General features: G+C 44.5%; 2 protein-coding genes across 3 annotated transcripts in view; both read right to left on the bottom strand.

The window, feature by feature from the left end:
• Positions 1–171, bottom strand: part of FAM3B (FAM3 metabolism regulating signaling molecule B) — a 63,148-nt gene extending 62,977 nt beyond the window's left edge. For both annotated transcript variants that reach the window (XM_033232519.1, XM_033232517.1), the window contains exon 1: positions 12–171. In XM_033232519.1, the coding sequence (XP_033088410.1) occupies positions 12–72 (61 nt within the window). In that variant the 5' untranslated portion in view covers positions 73–171. The remainder of the gene's footprint in view (positions 1–11) is intronic.
• A 10,206-nt stretch (positions 172–10,377) lies between these two features.
• The window catches only part of BACE2 (beta-secretase 2), a 117,047-nt gene continuing 108,052 nt past the window's right edge, over positions 10,378–19,372 (bottom strand). Inside the window, exon 9 of the mRNA XM_033232516.1 lies at positions 10,378–17,580. Within this exon, the coding sequence (XP_033088407.1) occupies positions 17,327–17,580 (254 nt within the window). The 3' untranslated portion in view covers positions 10,378–17,326. The remainder of the gene's footprint in view (positions 17,581–19,372) is intronic.

Here is a 19,372-nt window from a genome sequence, read left to right as displayed (position 1 = left end):
CGTCCTCTCACCCAGTCTCTGGCTCCTGCCTTCGCGCGCCGGGAGAAGATGGCGCCACGGCGCCTCCGCCATGCCAGCTGAGCCCAGCTAGGCGCCTACGCAAGCGCGGTGCGTCACGGGAGCAGCGCAGTCGCGCATCGAGTCTACGCGGAAGTTCCCGCCAGACCCGAGGCAGCGGATCCTGTCTACACGGCCTCCCTCTCCAGCCTTCAGACCCCAGTGTGGCTGTTGGGTGCATCTCCCTTTTCCCACCGCGCCCTTCCCCTGTGGTGTGCCCCCCCTCGTGTCTAATTCCTCTTTTCCGCCGCGCCCTTCCTTCTCCTGCCGTGTTCCCTCCTGGTGTCCATCTTCACTTTCCAGCTGTGTATTCCTGCCACCCCCAACCCCGTCCCCCCACGCCCCCACCCCGCCTGCCCCCGCCAGTTCCCCCCCGCCCCCGTCCCCCCGCCTCCCGCGTCAGTGCCCTCCCCCGTCCGCGCCCCCTCTCCTATATGACCAGATGATTAAGATGATGATTAACTGTCCACCTTCATAGTTTTATTTTTATTTTTTTTTTTATTTATTTATTTTTTTTTTGAGGCGGAGTCTCGCTCTGTCGCCCGGGCTGGAGTGCAGTGGCCGGATCTCAGCTCACTGCAAGCTCCGCCTCCCGGGTTCACGCCATTCTCCTGCCTCAGCCTCCCGAGTAGCTGGGACTACAGGCGCCCGCCACCTCGCCCGGCTAGTTTTTGTATTTTTAGTAGAGACGGGGTTTCACCGTGTTAGGCAGGATGGTCTTGATCTCCTGACCTCGTGATCCGCCCGTCTCGGCCTCCCAAAGTGCTGGGATTACAGGCTTGAGCCACCGCGCCCGGCCCACCTTCATAGTTTTAACAAAGATAAAATGAAAAAATGTCTTGTAGTCTCCATGCTGCCTGAAGTCAATAGTAATAAACTTAGGGTAGAGTGGGTTTCTTGGAAAGGAGGGCACATGAGGGCCTTGGCCTTGTCCTTTGCATCAGGGCCCAGTCAGAACCACCATGCACACTGGGAAAGGCCTCAGATTCCCCAGGTCCTGACTGAGCAGACCACTCAGCTGTTTGTCCTCAGGCTGCTCCACACCCTGGCAGCTGCTGTTAACAGAATGCGTGCTCTGCAGTTGTATGGGACATACAAAGTTCCCACACACCAACCCTGTTATGCAGCCCACAATTTCCTCCATTGGAGTCAATGCTGGTTGAGGCCGTTTTGTCTCAGCTGGGTTTGCACATTGGAATCATAGGGAACATCTAAAGAATACAGAACCAAGGTGCCACCCCCAGAGATTCTAACATCATTGGCCAGGAGGGGCCCTAGGAATTTATATTTTTTAAAAGAACTCTAGGGACTCTAATGCACAGACAGAATTAGACCTGCTGAGTTAGTATGTAGAGTTCCTCAGCCTGAGACTATCGATATTTTGGGCTGGGTGATTCTTTGCTGTGGGGGGTCTGTCCTGTGCATAGTAGGAGGTTGAGCAGATCCCTGATCTCTGTCCACTAGATGGTCAGTGGCAATGAGCCAGCTGTGACCACTGACAGTGTTTCCCTAGGAGGCAAAATTGGCCTGATTGAGAACCACTGAGTTTAGTAATAAAGGATGAGAGGAGAGAGGCTACACTGACTCCTGAACCTCAAGGTATAGTCCCCAGATCAGCACTACTGGGGAACTTGTTAGAACAGAAGAATGCCTCCCCACTTTGGAATCCTCATTTTATCAAGATCCCCTGTGATTTCGGTGCAAAAGCTTGAGAAGGACTGCCAGGTCACAGGCGTTTTTTTTCCTCCTGGAAATACTTATTTACAGGGTTAGTGTATTAAAAGAGCAATTGCCCATCTGAATCTTAAAAAGTATGAGATCAGAGTCATAGAATGTCAAGGCAAAAAGGACCCTGGAAAGGCCATTTCAACCTCCCGACAGGAAGACTGAGATGGTGGTTTGGCTCACAGAAGCAGAGCTTGCTCAGGCCGAGTGAGTGGCAGGGCAGGCAGATGAGAAGATGAAGTCATGCCCAAGGTGTGCCTTGTTGGTAGAATGGGTGGAGGTAAGGAGGGCAGAATGAAAGGAAACCTTAATGATGCCCTAATCAGGGAGTAGCACGAGTGAGCTGGCTACTGTTACAGAGAAAATGCACTTTTCAAGTACCTCGCCCTTCTAGACACCTCCCAAATGGCATTCCTGCCAGACCCATGCTTCCTGGTATATGAACAAGGGTTGCCTCTTGGTGGGGTATGAGTTAACACAGAAGCGTGAATGAGAAGGGCCCTTGGAAGCAAGTCCCAGCCTTCAGGGCACAGCCTGGCACCACCCCCACTGCAGAGCTGGTGGGGCACAGGGCAGGCCTGCCTATTGGCATGCCACTCTGGCTTCTGAAAGACCAGTTCCTGGAGTTTCCTCCAGCATCCCCAAAATGTTTGTGCAGATGATGGCTGCTGGACTGTCACTACCAAGGTTAGGCCCCAAGATGGGAAAAGTCACAAAAGAGCAGGCTGTGAGGGACACTGTGGAAAGGGAGCATAATAATGGGTGGGGTGGGATGGCATGTTGGGCATGGGGGTATATCTCTAAATTAGCACCTCGTCCTCCCATCACTCCTCTTTCTCTGCCTTTTTTCTCTCCTCCATAGAACCTATGGCACCTGGCATTATTTTAGACATTCACTTGCTAACGTATTTATTACCTAGAGTGTGACCCCCCTTCTCTGCTAGACCCAAGTTCCATGAGGACAGGGCTTTTGGTTCCCAACTGAATTCCCAGGGCCAAGGACAGGGTCTGGAGTACATTGGCACTCCACAAATATTTGGGGACTAACAGAATAAATGAGTGAGCACATAGGTAAAGAACCAGGTTTGTTTGTTTGTTTGTTTGACAGAGTCTCGCTCTGTCGCCCAGGCTGGAGTGCAGTGGTACAATCTTGGTTCACTGCAAGCTCCACCTCCCAGAGTAGCTGGGACTACAGGCACCCGCCACCATGCCCTGCTAATTTTTTTGTATTTTTAGTAGAGACGGGGTTTCACCATGTTAGCCAGGATGGTCTCGATTTCCTGACCTCGTCATCTGCCCGCCTCGGCCTCCCAAAGTGCTGGGATTACAGGCGTGAGCCACCGCGCCCGGCCATGAACCAGGTTTATTTTAATGACAATGGGAGGAACCACCTCTTCCTTCTTCCTCTCCCTCTGACAACTTGAGTCACTGCATTTTTACAAAGCTGCTTGTGGTTTCCCTAGTAAAGAACCGTTAAGAATTGATGGGTGCAGCACACCAACATGGCATAAGTATACATATGTAACAAACCTGCACGTTATGCACATGTACCCTAGAACTTAAAGTATAATAATAAGAGAAAAAAAAAAAAAAAAAGAACCGTTAAGAATAGCTCAATTTTCCTACACCTGGGAGCCAGTTCTATTGATTGGATTCATTCTTTTCTCTTTCAATGACATTAAAACTGCTTGTATTAATACCTCTGATTTCTTCTAAGAGTTCAGCTTACCAAATGCTTTCATTTCTTCCTTCATCTATATATTCAGTGAAATAATATTTATTGAGTACCTGATATCTGCCAGGCAATGTGCTACATGCCGGGACAGGAAGATAAACAAAACCATTATCTGAGCCATGCACACCTGGGCTATCTTGGTAAGGCAGGTGTTAGTATTCCCATCTTACAGGGAAGGAATTGTCAGAGCGGACCCCTCCCGTGCCTGGTAGACTGCTGCTCCACAGAAGCCTTAGGAAGAGCAAGCCTGGGACTCAGCACTGGAACTGGTTTCAAAAAATGAGAGAAACAAATACCTACTTATAACTGAAGGAAGGCTGCACATTTCAGGAATCAGGAGAGGAGTCACTTGAGGCCACCTGTGCACAGGGGGAGGGGACAAATGCTCTTCCTCCTCCTGGAGCTCTTTCCTGTTAAGTGCAGGTGGCAGGGTGGAGAGTGGGAGTGCGGGGGAGGGGCTGGAAGGCGCAGGTGGATTGATGGGGAGAATCACAGCAGCTCTACAAGAGTGAAATCAGTGTGTCTTTGCTGAGTGCATGGCATAGAAATGGATCTTCACACACATGGACGCATAAGCACACACACAAGCACATTTCACATTTTTACTCTCTGGGGACTGAAAATGTTTTAATGAGACTGTAGAATGTACAGAGCAAAACATACAAGCATTCATTCATTGATTTGGAAAAGAGTCACTGAGTATCTTTCAGGAGCCAGGCACGGTGCAGGACCCTGGTGGAACAGTGTTTAATGGCAGGTTCAGAGATAGGCCAAACCAATCAATACCATTAGGGTGAGGATTTTTATCCCACCTCAGGAGGACCAGGAGGGCTTCCAGGGGCAGGTGAGGCCTGGATGGGGCCTGAAGGATGAGTGGAAGTAACCAGGGAGACAGGTTAGTGAAGGTAGGGCTAGGGAAGGAATTGTAACCTAGATATTAGTAGGGGTACCTGCGGACCAGCAGTATTGCCCCAGAACTTATCAAGAAGGCCCACCCCAGACCTACAGAATCAGAATATGCATTTTAAGAAAATCCCCATGTGACTCACATACACTTTCAACTCTGAGAAGCCCTGACCTAGATAATTCTGTGCAAGGAAAATCTTCAGAGACTTGAAGGCAAGAGAGAGTTCAGGACTAATAGAGGAAAGTGCCCATGAGCAAGAACCAAGAGAGAAGTTATAGACCATTGTTCTAGCCCCTTCTCTCCCTGCTAAGCTCGTCAACAAGACTGGGATTTAAGTTTCCTTTCACTCATTTCAGTATTTTATCGTCTTTTTCCTCCATTTACTGATGCCCTAAGTTTCAAGTGAATGAAAATGAAATCTATAAACAAGGCATTGATTTAGAGACTCATAGGAGAGAATGTGGCTCTTGGTTCAGCAGGTAGTTTAGTGCTCAGGGCCAAGGATGCAAATTTCTATTTGAATGTTTCCTCCTTACCTACACACAGGTCAGCTGACCAATGAAAGCAGTGATGACAATGTATAAAAGTTCACAGCAGGAAAATGGTAAATCCAACTTGAAACATCATATAAAATAGAAATAAATGGATATTTCCTTAACATAATAAGTTATATATCTCTCAGCCACTAAATCTCTCAGTTTTAAAAGCTGGGAACAAAATTTTAAAAATGCCCATTACTATTAACACTATGCTAGAGGTACCGGGCAATGTAATTAGATAGGAGAAAGAAAATAGAGGTTTAAAATTAGAAAGAATGAAGAGATACTATGGGTATTTGCCTATGATACAATTGTATACCTGGACACTCCAAAATACCTGAAAAATCTCAAACAAAATAATTTACTAAGAAAGCACAATAAGAATTAATATATAGAAACAACCAGTTTTCATATTCACAAACAACAACCAGTTAGGAGATTTAGTGGAGGAAAAGAACTCATTTGCAATAACAACCAAAAAGATCAATACCTACAAATACATTTAACAAGAAATTGGCAAGACAGCAATCAAGGAAACTTTAAAATGCTCTTAAGAAAAAAAAGAGCCGGGCGCGGTGGTTCAAGCCTGTAATCCCAGCACTTTGGGAGGCCGAGGTGGGTGGATCACAAGGTCAGGAGATCGAGACCATCCTGGCTAACACGGTGAAACCCCGTCTCTACTAAAAAATACAAAAAACTAGCTGGGCGAGGTGGCGGGCGCCTGTAGTCCCAGCTACTCGGGAGGCTGAGGCAGGAGAATGGCGTGAACCCGGGAGGCGGAGCTTGCAGTGAGCTGAGATCTGGCCAGTGCACTCCAGCTTGGGCGACAGAGCGAGACTCCGTATCAAAAAAAAAAAAAAGAAAAAAGAGGAAAACTTACAAATGGAAACACACTTCCCCTTCTTAGACAGGATAGTTCAACATCAGAAAGGTGTCAAGTATCCCTAAGTTAAATTACAAACGTATGTTATCCCAATAAAATTACAATAAATATTTGTTAGGGGAGTATATAACAGCTGATTTAAATGCTCATATGAAAAAATAAAACTATCCATGGAAATTTTGAAATAGAAGGGTAATGTGAATGAAGTAGCCATCATGGCTAGTATTAATTTTTAAACTATAAAACAGCATAGCGGCCGGGCGCGATGGCTCAAGCCTGTAATCCCAGCACTTTGGGAGGCCGAGACGGGCGGATCACGAGGTCAGGAGATCGAGACCATCCTGGCTAATAAGGTGAAACCCTGTCTCTACTAAAAAAAAAAATACAAAAAACTAGCCGGGCGATGTGGCGGGCGCCTGTAGTCCCAGCTACTCGGGAGGCTGAGGCAGGAGAATGGCGTGAACCTGGGAGGCGGAGCTTGCAGTGAGCTGAGATCTGGCCACTGCACTCCAGCCTGGGTGGCAGAGCGAGACTCCGTCTCAAAAAAAAAAAAAAAAAAACAGCATAGCGCTGGTAAGTGCTTGGACAGACAGAGGAAGAGAAGTGTAAGTGGAAAAAGAAAGTCAAAAAAGAAGCCCAAACACACACAACGATTAAGTGTGTGATGAAGTTTCATGTCAAACCAATGGAAAGGATGAATTATTTAATGAATAATGTTGGAACAACAGGGTAAACCATCCAACAATTGGGTAAAATCGTACCTCACATCTTGCATGAGCATATATTCCAAACAGATTAAAGCATTAAAAAGTCAAATCATAAATATGCTAAAAGAAAAGAGGAAGGGGTTTCTTTAGAAACTTGGAGTTGGGAAGGCCTTTCCAGTGGACTCAAATCCATTATCCTTATTAAAACATGTTTAGCAAATTTGAATGTGTATATGTATATACTTTTTTTCAATGGCCAAAACAAAACAAATCAAGGCAAACAGAAGATTTGGTGGAGGAGGAGCTACCACCGCACAGTAGGACTTTGAGGTGGGCAGAAGTGAGGCAAGAGACACTTCATGATAAGCCTCTTGAAACTATTTAATGTTTAATAATGATGTAACTGTATGCATTAGTTAGGGTTCTCCAGAGAAAGAGAAACAGAAACAGAACATATATAAGATGAAACAGAATATCTATCATCTCTCTCTCTCTCTCTCTCTCTCTCTCTTTCTAGAGAGACTGACTGAAAAGAATTGGCTTGCATGATTACAGAGGCTAAGAAATCCCAAGATCTGTAGTTGGCAAGCTGGAGACCCAGGAGAACCAACGGTGTAAGTTACAGTCCAAAAGCTGGCAGGCTACAGACCCAAGAAGAGCTGAGGTTTCAGTTTGAATCTGAAGATAGGAGAAAACTCATGTCCCACGTCAAAGCAGTCAAGCAGGAGGAGTTCTCTCTTGTTAAATGATCAGGGTTTTTTTGTTCTATTTAGCCTTTCAAGTGATTGGATGAGGCCCACCTGCCTTAGGACAATCTTCTTTATTCATTCTACCAGTTTAAATGTTAATCTCATGCAAAAATACCCTGACAGACACACTGCTATGAGCTGAATTGTGTGCCCCCAAAAATCCTAGCCGTTACCCCTGATGTCACTGCATAAGAGATAGGGCATTTAGGAAGTAATTAAGGTTAAATGAGGTCGTAAGGATGAGATCCTAATCCAGTAGGATTGGCAGCCTTATGAGAAAAGAAAGAGAGAGAGAGAGATCTCCATGTTCACACATCAAGGAAAGGCTATGTGGGGACACAGGAAGAAGGCAGCTGCCTGCAAGCCTGGAAGAGATCCCTCACCAGGAGCCTACTGAATCTTCATGTTGGACTTTCCAGTCTACAGAACATTAGAGAAAATAAAATTCTGTTATTTTAAGCCACCCAGCCTATAGCATTTGTTATGGTGGCCTGAGTTAATATACATATCTAGAATAATAATTGACCAAATATCCTGGCACCCTATGCCTAATTCAAGTTGACACATAAAATTTATTCATTGTAGCATATTACTTGAATACAAAATAAAATTAAATAAAATTAATTTAAAAATCCTTAAGCCATCTCCTTTATGTATGAGTCCCAATTTGAGGGTATTAGATTAGTGTGAATTTCATGTACTTACTACACTCTTAAATTCTATACTCTCACATCCTTATATGATATTTCCCTTTAAAAATCAATGAAATATTGGCATATTCAGCAAATTGCTTTTTTTTTGCTCTATACCCTATCCCATTTTGTCCATATTTCTATCTCTTTAGGATAGATTTCTAAAGGAAGTATTGATGGAAAGGTGACTTGGCTATTTTTTAGGGCTCTTTGAAATGACTGTTTGATTTACACTTTCCATCAGCAAAGCAGAAGGTTGGTGACCTCTTAGACAGCTATTAACTGTTAAAAGCTTTGTTCATTCTATTTGTAACTGCTTACATATTATACATACATTAACAAGATTGAAGACTTCTCAGTTTCTCGGCCATTTGTATTCCCACTTTGGCCAACTGTTGGTTGATAGCCCTTGCATGTTTTTCTACTGGACTCTAACCTTATTCTTCTATTCTTGGTGTTTGAAGGGTATCTGAGATTTGTTTTAATGAGGTGTGATAAGGAATACAGGCACAGAAATGACTGTCATAAAGGAAGAAGCTCTTTGTATTCATAGATCCCTAGAAACAGGAGGCACAGCTGCTACTGAGGGCCACGCAGCAAAGCAGCAGGGGTAGTCAGGAGGCTGAAGGATGGGGGAAGATGGTGCAGGAGGCTTTATTGTGGTTTCTGTAGGAAAGAAGGGAAAGGCAGGGTAAGCAGGCTTAGCTTTGGCTAGTTAGAATAATTTCAGTGGCTTTGGGCAGGGAGATTGTGCTTAGTTGTCTGGTACCAGCTCTGGGGTGATGAAGGCAGGTGGATAGGGCCTGAGTGTGAGAGCTCCAGAGAGGAGGTGAATGGGTGTGCGCTCTGGATTGGGGGGTTTGCACCGGAAAGGCAGGCTCCCAGGGGAGTCGTTGACTTTCTCTAAGAATTAGCAGACCCTGAGAGAGGCAGTCCCTTCAGGGTCAACAGGGCTCCAGCTATCACAGCATCAAATACAGAAAATAACACATTTGGCTTATTTCTGTACAATCTGTGTATGCTGAAGACAGTTTACTGCAATGGTGCCTAAGCCTTTGGCCTGTGGTATCTCATCCTGTGGGTTAAGATTTCCCCTCCCTGGACCTCCTGATTTCCCTGAGCCTGTCCTTGGTGCAGCCCCGTCTTCCTGGAGACGTTATAGCACCTCTGTGCCTCAGTTTCCTTCCCATGATGGCCAAAGCAGACACGTCCAGAGGAACTTGGAGATACAAGTCTAAAAACCCCAGGAGAGGTCAGGGCTGGAAATGTGTATTTGGGGGTTGCCACTAAGATTGACTACACCTCTAGCTGGCCTAGTTTTCAGATTCTATAACGAACAGAATGAAAAAGCTCTGGGATGTAGTCTGCTTATATACCCATACTTGAGAAAAAGCTGCTTTGTGAAAGCTACACGGAACTGGGAAAGAGGCACAAACGTTATACATACCACAACGCTTTACAACAGCACCACCTAGTGACAGACTCGTGAAAATCCCATCCGTTATGTCCCCTCCAGCTTAGGGATGGCGAAATAGGATAAATCATCTCCTCCTTACTAGAAAGCAGATACCCTAGTCTGTTTCTCCAGTAACCATCACTTTACCTCCTAATGGTTGGAGACTCCTTTTTTCCCTCCTCATTTGGATATTGTCAGACGAAAAGTGTCTAGTCGTTGAAAGCAGTGTATATTTAAAGGATTGGCGTAGCAGCTAGATCATGGCTCACGGATGATCTTCATTTCATTCACTAAGTACTTCTGCTGTGCCCAGATTGGTGCACACCCATCTCTAGCGACTGACCACTAAACTGGATCCTTCTGGCACAAGTGCTGCATTAGGCTCTGAGAGTGTGGTTCGGGATGGCAGAGGGACAAAAGAGTGTAGTGCAGAGAAAGCGCTGGGCTGTTGGAGGGGACCAGAGTCGGGTTCCTCTCCACTTTTTAGCTGTTTTCCTGGGCAGATGACTCGGAGATGGTTTCTCGTCTGTGAAATGGGAGAATGCCATCTCCCTGCAGGGTGATCATGGGAGTGACCGCACAGGCATTGCCAACCTGGCCACCCTCAGTCCCCAGGACCGAGCTGAACCATCTGTCCCATCCTTAAGACCGCTGAAATGTGCTTACTGGGTTTCTTCTCTACAGGTATTTTCTCTCCACCTGTAGGGTTTCTAGATTCTAAAGCACTTTACCTTCCCCACCTTCAGCATGTTTTGCATCTTAATGATTGAGCCTGAACACTCCCTTCCATTCCATCTTATCCTTGACATTTCCCAGGAACCCACAATGAAAAAGTGGAGGTAATGGACCACCAGACATGACACCTATGATGATTTCAGAAGTGTGATCCAAGAGAAGTATTTACAAAAAATTCCAAAAGCAATAGGCTGGGAGTATTATTTATTCAAATAAACAAAAATGTTTTATTTCCCTTTCAATGGCATATATCTTAAATTGGGATATACAAGTACAAAAATAAGATGATTTTAGAAAACTCCAGTTTTGAAGGCATGACAACAGTTCAGACATTTGTCAGTAGCTATGAAGCCACTTTTAACACGGAATGAAGATCCCATTACTCCAACTCTCGGTCTTCTTACATCTTTACATCACATCAGCGTGCTGGAAATAGAGCAAAATTCCCAAAGGGAAATATAAAATAATTTTAAGCATTTTCAGAAATATAAGTTACACTTAAGAAACATGTATTAAAGGATGTTAATCTGAGATAAACACAAAACAAACATTTTGCAAAGCACTACTTTTTGCATCTGTTTGAGGATACACAGTTTGCAGCTCTTCTGCCAGAAGCAAAATACTAACTCTAGCACAGCAGAAAAGTCATCAACTTTAAGAAAAAATGAGTGGTCGCTTTCAGTGACTGAACATAACATGTTAAACTTTAAGAATTTTTGACAATGCAAATTAACAGCAATAGTAGAAAATACATCATTTTAGATTATAAAAATTCAGCTTTTATTAGCACATGACAAATCTCACTCATTCGCTGCCCTCTCATATGTGTTGAGTAACTGCTACACAGAATTTCAATCCTCACTGATATAAATGTGAGAGATTACATCTACAATTAGAAAAACGAGGGAAAAAATCTCGTTTTATACCACTAGCAACAAAGAACACAAAATTGTACTAAATTTGTTAAGAAATGTTATTTTGTTATTTTGTGCAATTTTCATTATAGATTAATTAGCTTTTTTCACTTTTTTTCCTTCATCTTAAAAAGAGATACCTTTTAATGTTTTCTTAACATTTCATTCAGGAACACTAACCTTAGAAATGCGAGGCTTGTGTAAAATTTTACTTCAATAGGTACAATGTAGTAAGCGAAACCATACTTATATCAGGGAATTTGCAATGACCTCCATATATAGCACTCAACAGAAAAACATAAGTTCTGACCTTTGGAGACACTTCCCTCCTTATGATGTTCTTATCTGTCCATGCCTTGTGAATAAAAATGCATTTTTATTCCAACCCAAATGAAGAAAATCCTATGTAAGAACATCAAGGTCAAAGGCTAGGTTGCCAAGGACGCTCAAGTTTTCCAGTCTTTTATTGATACCACTAAAGTGACAGCTCTGCCCAGCTCACTGAAATCTATATTACAAACCTATCATTTATAATTATAAATCTATATTGGAAAATACTTTACTCAGATGGCTATGTGTGAGGCACACGTGTGTTCTATACAGTTTGGACTTTATCTGGTTGGTCTTACACAAATAATTATCCCTCTGTAAAGGGAACTGCCCACTTCTTAGGGCTGCCCTGATTCCCAGAGAAGAGACAGATATTTTACCATCACATTCTTTCTCGAGATGCTGGCAGAGACACCAGGATGGCTGCTCTCACAATAGTGTCCAAGAAGTACCCGAGGCTCAACAGGGCACCCAAGCATCAGGGACCAGGTACCCACACGTTGCTCTTGCTGTGGCTGGATTCGAATTTATCAGGAAGTTTTGTGATGTCTCTTGGCCCAGCCACTACCTACTGTGTGCTTTTTAAGCACACAAGTGTGATATAAAAGTTACACAGTACAATTTAGTCTAGAAGCACTGGAAGTCTGTGCGTAATAGCTGATGATAAGAAACCCAGAGAAAGCTCAGGGGCAGGGAAGAAAATACTGTATTTATTGGTGGGAGTTAAATATCCTCAAACCTGTGATAGATTTCAGCCACTGATGCAACTTGAGGTTTTGCTGGCAGCACTAAGCAGCGGGGCTTTGTTCTCACTTCCACATTCCACAGATGTGGCTAACAGCTTTCGCCCACCCCTAGGGTGACACCAACAGCCCAGGGAGCCTGCTCACATCTGAAAGCCATGGTTTCTGCTCTCCAGCCTCACCTGGGGAGCTTACTGAAATGCAGATTCCCTGGTCCCTCCTGCACTGACCCTGAACGGGGCTGGGTGTGCTGCGGGACAACTTGGACCTTCCGGGGACGTGCCATGCTAACAGCAGTGAGACAGGAGGGAGCTCCTTTTCTGGAAGTCTCTGACAGAAGACATTCTGGAGAAAGAAGCTGTCGGATGTTCATAATGCACGGGCTGAGCTGGCTCAGCAGAGCTGGCGGAAACGGTGAGGGCCCAGTTGCTGTGCCTCTCAATGACACAATCGGGGTAACTGCTGCTAGGAACCTTCCAGATGCTCAGACCTCAAAGGCCACTTTACCAGCCCCCTTTGGCCTCAGTCGCTTGACCCTCCCCTACAAACTTCCTGGTGCATGACCTTGAACCTCCCTGTGTCCTGCTTGGGCCTTGAGGCATCTCTAGTTTTATTAGGACAGATGTGTTTTACGTACGGCTGCCAAGCAAGTTTCTCTTGGCCTAATTGTTCCTCTGACAAATAATCAATCCTGAGAAGTTCCTTCAGAAAATACCTAAAGCAGACTGTGCCAAAAATGTGGGGTGAAATGAGGTGCCCACGGCATCCTGGGAGGTTCTTGGCTGGTGTGGACCTCTGTGCCCCACTGCCCACTGAGGGGTGAGACCTCTCTTCTGGCTCCTTCTTGCCCTGCCCTCTTTTCAGATTCTGGAATTTCCCAGGTCCCAGCCATCCTGTACTCTCCAACTGTCGAATGAACTAGTCCTTGCTCCATGTGGGCAACACCCAGGTCACCCGGCCAGTCTCTCCCTCTGTCAAAGCTGTCACTGACACATGACTCCCGCTTGAATATTCCTGAAGTTTGGAATTGGTGGATCTGCAAAATAAATCACATCTCCAGTGAATTCAGCCACTTTAAGGGGAAAGGAAATCTGAGGATGGCTGGAATGAAACTGCATTTTCTTTTTTTTTTTTTTGAGACGGAGTCGCGCTCTGTTGCCCAGGCTGAAGTGCGGTAGCACAATCTCGGCTCACTACAACCTCCGCCTCCCTGGTTTAAGCAATTCTTCTGCCTCAGTCTCCTGAGTAGCTGGGATTACAGACACATACCACCACGGTTGGCTAATTTTTTGTATTTTTAGTAGACATGGGGTTTTACCATGTTGTCCAGGCTGGTCTCAAACTCCTGACCTCAGGTGATCCACCTGCCTCGGCCTCCCAAAGTGCTGGGATTACAGGCGTGAGCTACTGTGCCCGGCCTAAACTGCATTTTCTAAAAGAATATTTTGTTATTCTTATTTGTCTGCTTATTTTGTTAGCATACTTTTAATTATATTCTTATTCTTTCTACCCCTCTCAAAATGTATTTTTCCAGCTTGCTGTTTAATTGGTAAACTGCTGTAAAGTTCAAATGTGAAATTCTTAAAACTCCCTAGAGATATACACAATAACTTCTATGGCGTGGACTTTTCTTGGCATTCAGAAAATCTAATAGCTTTCTTGGCCAAAACCCCTAATTTTACACTTTATGGTGTTGGGTTGTTTTTCAAAACAACAACAAAAACAACAAAAAAAACTTAGTGGCAAGTTTTTCCTCCAAACAGTTTTCTAATCAAGTCTAATAAGTTTGTGCAAGAGAAAACACGTGGGGATTCCATTCAATTATTTGATTTCCACTAATCAGAATAAAGTCTGTGAAACTCAATTACTGTTGTTTGTGGAATAGACTGTTGGACAGCGATTTATTCCCAATGATATTGAGTGGCATTAGGCCAGAACTTAGAACTGAACCACACGTGGCAGCTCCACCAAGCAGGGACAGGGAAAGAGGAATTTAAGAAGTTTGCACCCGGCATATTAAATAATTAAATCCCTCTTCACATCTTAAATAAAATGATGGAATCCCCAACTCACAGTTGCTTTTCAAAATCTATTATCCAAAGCACTGTGGAGTCATTAATCCTGTCTTCCTGGGGACTACTTCCACAATTTTGAACAGTAACTGACCCCAAATTTATCTCCAACCTAAACCTCTGTGTTTCACCATGAATCGGGTAAGGTCCTTCCAAGTGTTCAGAAGTGGAACCTGTTGTAGAAAAGCATTCCCCATGGTCACACACAGGGCGTCTGTTTCTTGAGTGCTAGGTGCTTGGTTTTGGTTCAGGAGAAATACAAAGTAGTGTACGGTATATGCTGGGAGAGCTGACACCAATCACTTGTGGCTCTTTTAAATTCCCAAGAATAAAAATAGAATTGGTTCCCATCTCGTTTCTTGCTATTTTTAATAAATGGTTTCAGTTACTGAAGGCAGGATTTCATTTCAGACTTCCAAAGAAGTTATCAAGAAAATAAAGCAGCATCTTAAAATAATATTGTCTATATAGAAGTATCCATTTCCCATCAGACTTGACAAGGTTTCTGATAACAACCTAATGCTAAGTTGCACCTTTTCAGGCAAGGACCGTCTTCCAGAATTTTCCACAGTGTATTACAAGGTAAAAATGACACCCTCAAAGGGTTGCTAATTCCTTTCCTGTTCCAAGCAAACCTCCTTGAAGGCTTGCCAACCTAAGCATCAATTTGCATAACCGGAGGAGGTGGGTGTCGCTAACAGGGTTTTGACTGGAAGTCCGATTCTCAGCAGCAAGGCATGCCAGAAAAATGTCCTACATTCAATTGTCTATCTCATTCTTGTTGCTAAAGTTATGCTTTTGTAATTTCAGTATTTTCATCAAAATGTCACATCCAATGACATGCAATATGAAAAGATAAAAAAATTTGACCTGAAATACAGAGCATGACGGCAAACTTCATTCACCTCCCCTACCTGGAAACCTGACTTGTTGCTTTCCTGTATTCTGAGAACTATGCCTGTTCATCTGCTGCAGTAGGAAGCTCCCCGCCTCTGAAACCTAACACAATACAACAAAACAGAAGATGTCTGTATGAAGAAATAAGGAGGAAAACTAATCAGGGCATACCTGCGATTCCCTCATTTCAAGGGTTTGAATTGTTCACAGCAAGGGGAAGGCACAATCTCGGGGTGTTGGCTTCACTCCTGTGCAAAGTGGCCCACAAAACAGCAACCACAGAAAAAGCCAACGGGATGAGAATTGGACTTCCAGACATCTCTCCCTGTGAAATGCATTCTGAGATTATGAGTTCTCAACAAGCTGAGAGCAGACGTGACAACGGGCCCTGATACAAGAGCCCCCTCCTCCCGTTCCATGCCGTCATATTCCTTCCAAGCTGCAACTCAAATCGTCTCTAGTGAGAACAGCACAGAAGGTTCTTCTGGCTGCTGGAGAGTCTTCCAGGACACCATGACAAGCCGACGTGGTCTCCACGTCTCTTTGGCAGAGTCATGTATTTCTCAGTATGGTGGTGACCTGGGGACCCAGGGAGCAGAGCAGATGGCTGAAACATCCACACGTAGCCTACCGTGAATACAACCGACACTTCTGCAGGAGGGGATACTTAGCACTTTTGGTGGAATTCTGTAATACAGCCAACCCACCCCAAAAGAAATGCAAAGGGAACACTGAACTTGGCACACAATCAGGAGAGAGGGGATACTGTCTTTTAACTCTTCTCCTAATGACATCGGGTCATATAAGGCTAGGTCGAGGAAACAGCTTCCACTTTTCTTTGGCAAAGGCCTCAATAAGTGACGGAAAGTAGGGACTGTCCCCAAATAAGGTACCACTATACACCTGTTACCAAAGATTCAACACCCCCAAAGGAGGAAGCACAGAGGTCAACTGCTAAATGATTTAAGCTGATAGGATGAGTATGCTTGAGCCTACCCAGTTCTGCAAAGGGAAACACACAGCTTCGAAGCACAGGGATAAGTAGACGTTCCCTCATGTCTTCTGCACATCTTGCATCTTCCTTCCCCGACAGCTGGTCAGAAATATGGGCATCAGGCCATTTCCCTGTTTCCCAACAGGGTAATAGCCAACCTACTTCCAGAGAAGATTTGGAAAAAGAGACAACTAAGCTAGTGAAATAGAAGTTTTTTCTCATCAAAACATGATTTATTAATTTTAAGCAAGAGTAAGCATATGTGATAGTGGCCAGCTTGGTGACAGAACTCTTCCTGGTGGATGCACAGTTCAGCACCTGTTGGGTCTTGGCTGTTGGGATGATAATTCTTTTGGGTGAGGGAAATAGCCGTGGTCAAGGCTGCCTGCATCCCCACCCAGGCACAGGACCCTGGGCAAAGTCTCAAAAGAGGTAGTGTTTTTACTTTCGCACCAACAATACAACACAGGTATTGGGTACAAAAGAGGAGATTTCCTTCCCCTCTACCTCGACAGGCAAAAGGCCTTCCATCTTCAGAAGAGGCTGGTGAGGACCATCGGTTGATGACCTCCTAGTGAATTCTGGCTCCCATTCAGAGCACAGAGAAACCCAGAAGAGGGGCCTGTGGCTCTGTTTCCAGATCTGAAGGGTACAGCATGGTTATATCCCCAGGCCCCAGGCTGCTTCTCCTGCCATCATACTGCAAACCTTCTTGTACCACTCTGACCCAGGTTGAGGTCTGGCACAAAATACCCTCAAAGGTGATTAATACAAAAAGCTTCCTGTAAGCTAAGACGGGTTATCAACTATATGCACTTATTTTTCCAGAGATTGAAGAGAGAAGAGAACTAGCCAAGGCTTGGTTTTGTTTTGTGTTGGTGGCACATGTAGATAGTTTGGCATAACCAACCCCATAGAGCCTGCAGCCCAGTCCACTCTGTTTTGGTTTAGAATGAAGTTTTTTGTTGTTGTTGTTTTTTAAAAATTATTTTTCTTGGATGTAGGGAAGATTTGAAAGCTTGAAAATCAAGAATCAAAAGACAGTGAATCTGAAAGGCATCTGGGAGCAGAACAGAGATTGAAGACGGGCGGGCACGGGAGGAAGTGCCGCTGTCGACCCAGACTGCTGCCCTTGAAATGTGATTTTCTGAATCGCTGAGTTCATGGTTGCTTGAGGTCAGGCCTGGCTCTTCATTTCCAGCGATGTCTGACCAGAGAGGACTCGTCATTGACGACCTCAGGGTCACGGGGGCGACGCTGACACCGGAACGGCACCAGCAGCAGGACGATTAAGACAAGGAGGATGGCTCCACAGACGCTCATGAGCGCATAGGACACGATCCACAAAATGGGTTCGCTCAAAGACTGAGCGGGCACACAGTTGCTGGCTATGTCCTCTGTTGAGAAAGGCCCGGAAATTTCAGACACTGCAGCACCTGCAATTTCTGGGGAGACAGAAAGGGAAAATCCACAGCTGTGAAACGAGCGGTCCACCTCTCACACTGGACACAGACAGAACCCCCTGTTTGATTAAACCACAGTCAGATCAGAGTTGCACTGAGGTCCCAGTGGCTTAGACAGCTCAGGAAGCACTGAGGGGGTCACGGCTCAGCGCGCCTTCGGGGATCCAGTCCTTGCACACTGGAATGACGGCATGTTTCCAGGTGTGTGGGTACTGAGCCTAGGTGTAGAGGGGAATTGCAGCAGGGCACATATGGGAGCACCCTGTGCTTCATGGAAGGCCGGTGAGGCCATGGAAGACCAGTGCTATGCAGGTGAGAGTGCAGGTCAGCGCCTGGTCGTGGCAGCAGCTTGGGTTGGTGCTTCCTCAGTGGAGATGAAAAGAGAGGAGAAAGAGTAGGAGAGTCCACTGCAGAAAGCTCAGTTGGACCTGCCTGTGTCATGGGGAATTTTCCCTGGGGGAGTCAACTTGATTTCACTCTCTACCATGGATTCTACAACAGATAGGGACTTCATATCAGCCTGACTCATAGCCTTAGTGGGCTGTGAGATTTCCCCGGGTCAGGCTGGCTCGAGAAACCCTCCCTGCCCCACTCTTATCCTGGGTCTTATCCACAGCCAGGAGCAGCAAGAGAACGCAACACCTAATTCATGACATCAGTGGTGACAAAGAGAAACAGTTAAAATTCACCCAGTGACTTCTGCTAGAGACTCTTGAATAACTTCAAACCAAGAAGAAAGTTGAGATGATTTCTTAACGTCGGTTTGTGGATTATCAGTAGACTTCCTTTCCCTACACTAGGCTTCTCTTCCCCTTTCAGGAATATGGGATCTTAAGCTTTACTTGCAATATGGAAAAGAAATAGGCCTCTTTACCCATTTTACCTACATTTAATCACAGAAATGAATATTTTGGCACCAGAAAATAACACTGCTAAGCATTTAATTTTTCTATAACTAAAGCCTCAAGATCTTCAGAGCTGCCAAATAATACCCTTTTTGATTGAGGAAAGAAAAAGTCAAAATAACAATGGGATAATGACCTGAAAAGAATGGTTTTAAAATCAGAGAAAAAACAGGCTTGACTACTTTGCAAAGTGGCGGCATTTTCTTGCTAATATGGATTCTGTCATAATATGGCTTTTCTAAGTGCACTGAAAAAGGCAACGAACAAGAGCCTGCCAACACCTGACAACAGAGGGTTGCACCCTGCAGTCAATCTACACTCCCATTTCCTGGTTTGTAGATAATGATCTTCTTGCTATGTCTTTCCATAGTGGAAGAGACAAGGGAGCGCTCTTGGACTGTCTTTCATAAGGGGCAGTAATTCCATTTACAAAGCAAAGCTCTGCCTTCATGATCTAATCACCTTCCAAAGGCCCCAACGCCAAATATCATCACCTTGGAGATTAGGTTTCAACATAAGAATTTTGGCAGGACATAAACATTTATTCTATAGCACTAATTATGCAAAGAAGCAGGAAAACACAGTTCATAATAGGGAGCAAAATCAATCAATTGGAACTTAGTAAGAAATGGCACAGATGATAGAATGAACAGGCAGGATATCAAGATATTTGTTATAACTATATTCTACTCAGGATGCCAGAGAAAATGTTAAACATGTTAAATAGAGACACAGAAGATATTAAAGATCTAAATCAAGTTTTTAGAGATAAAAATTGTAATATGTGAGATGAAAAATATACTGGATGGTTGTAAGAGCAGATTATAAACTGCAGAAAAACAGACTAATGAATTAAAAAAAAAAACATA

The sequence above is a fragment of the Trachypithecus francoisi genome, unplaced genomic scaffold (genome assembly GCF_009764315.1).
Source record: "Trachypithecus francoisi isolate TF-2019V2 unplaced genomic scaffold, Tfra_2.0 Lachesis_group14, whole genome shotgun sequence".
NCBI classification, from domain to species: Eukaryota; Metazoa; Chordata; class Mammalia; order Primates; family Cercopithecidae; genus Trachypithecus; species Trachypithecus francoisi.
The sequence above is the reverse complement of the archived record's forward strand: the minus strand, read 5'-3'. Positions and strand labels throughout refer to the sequence as shown.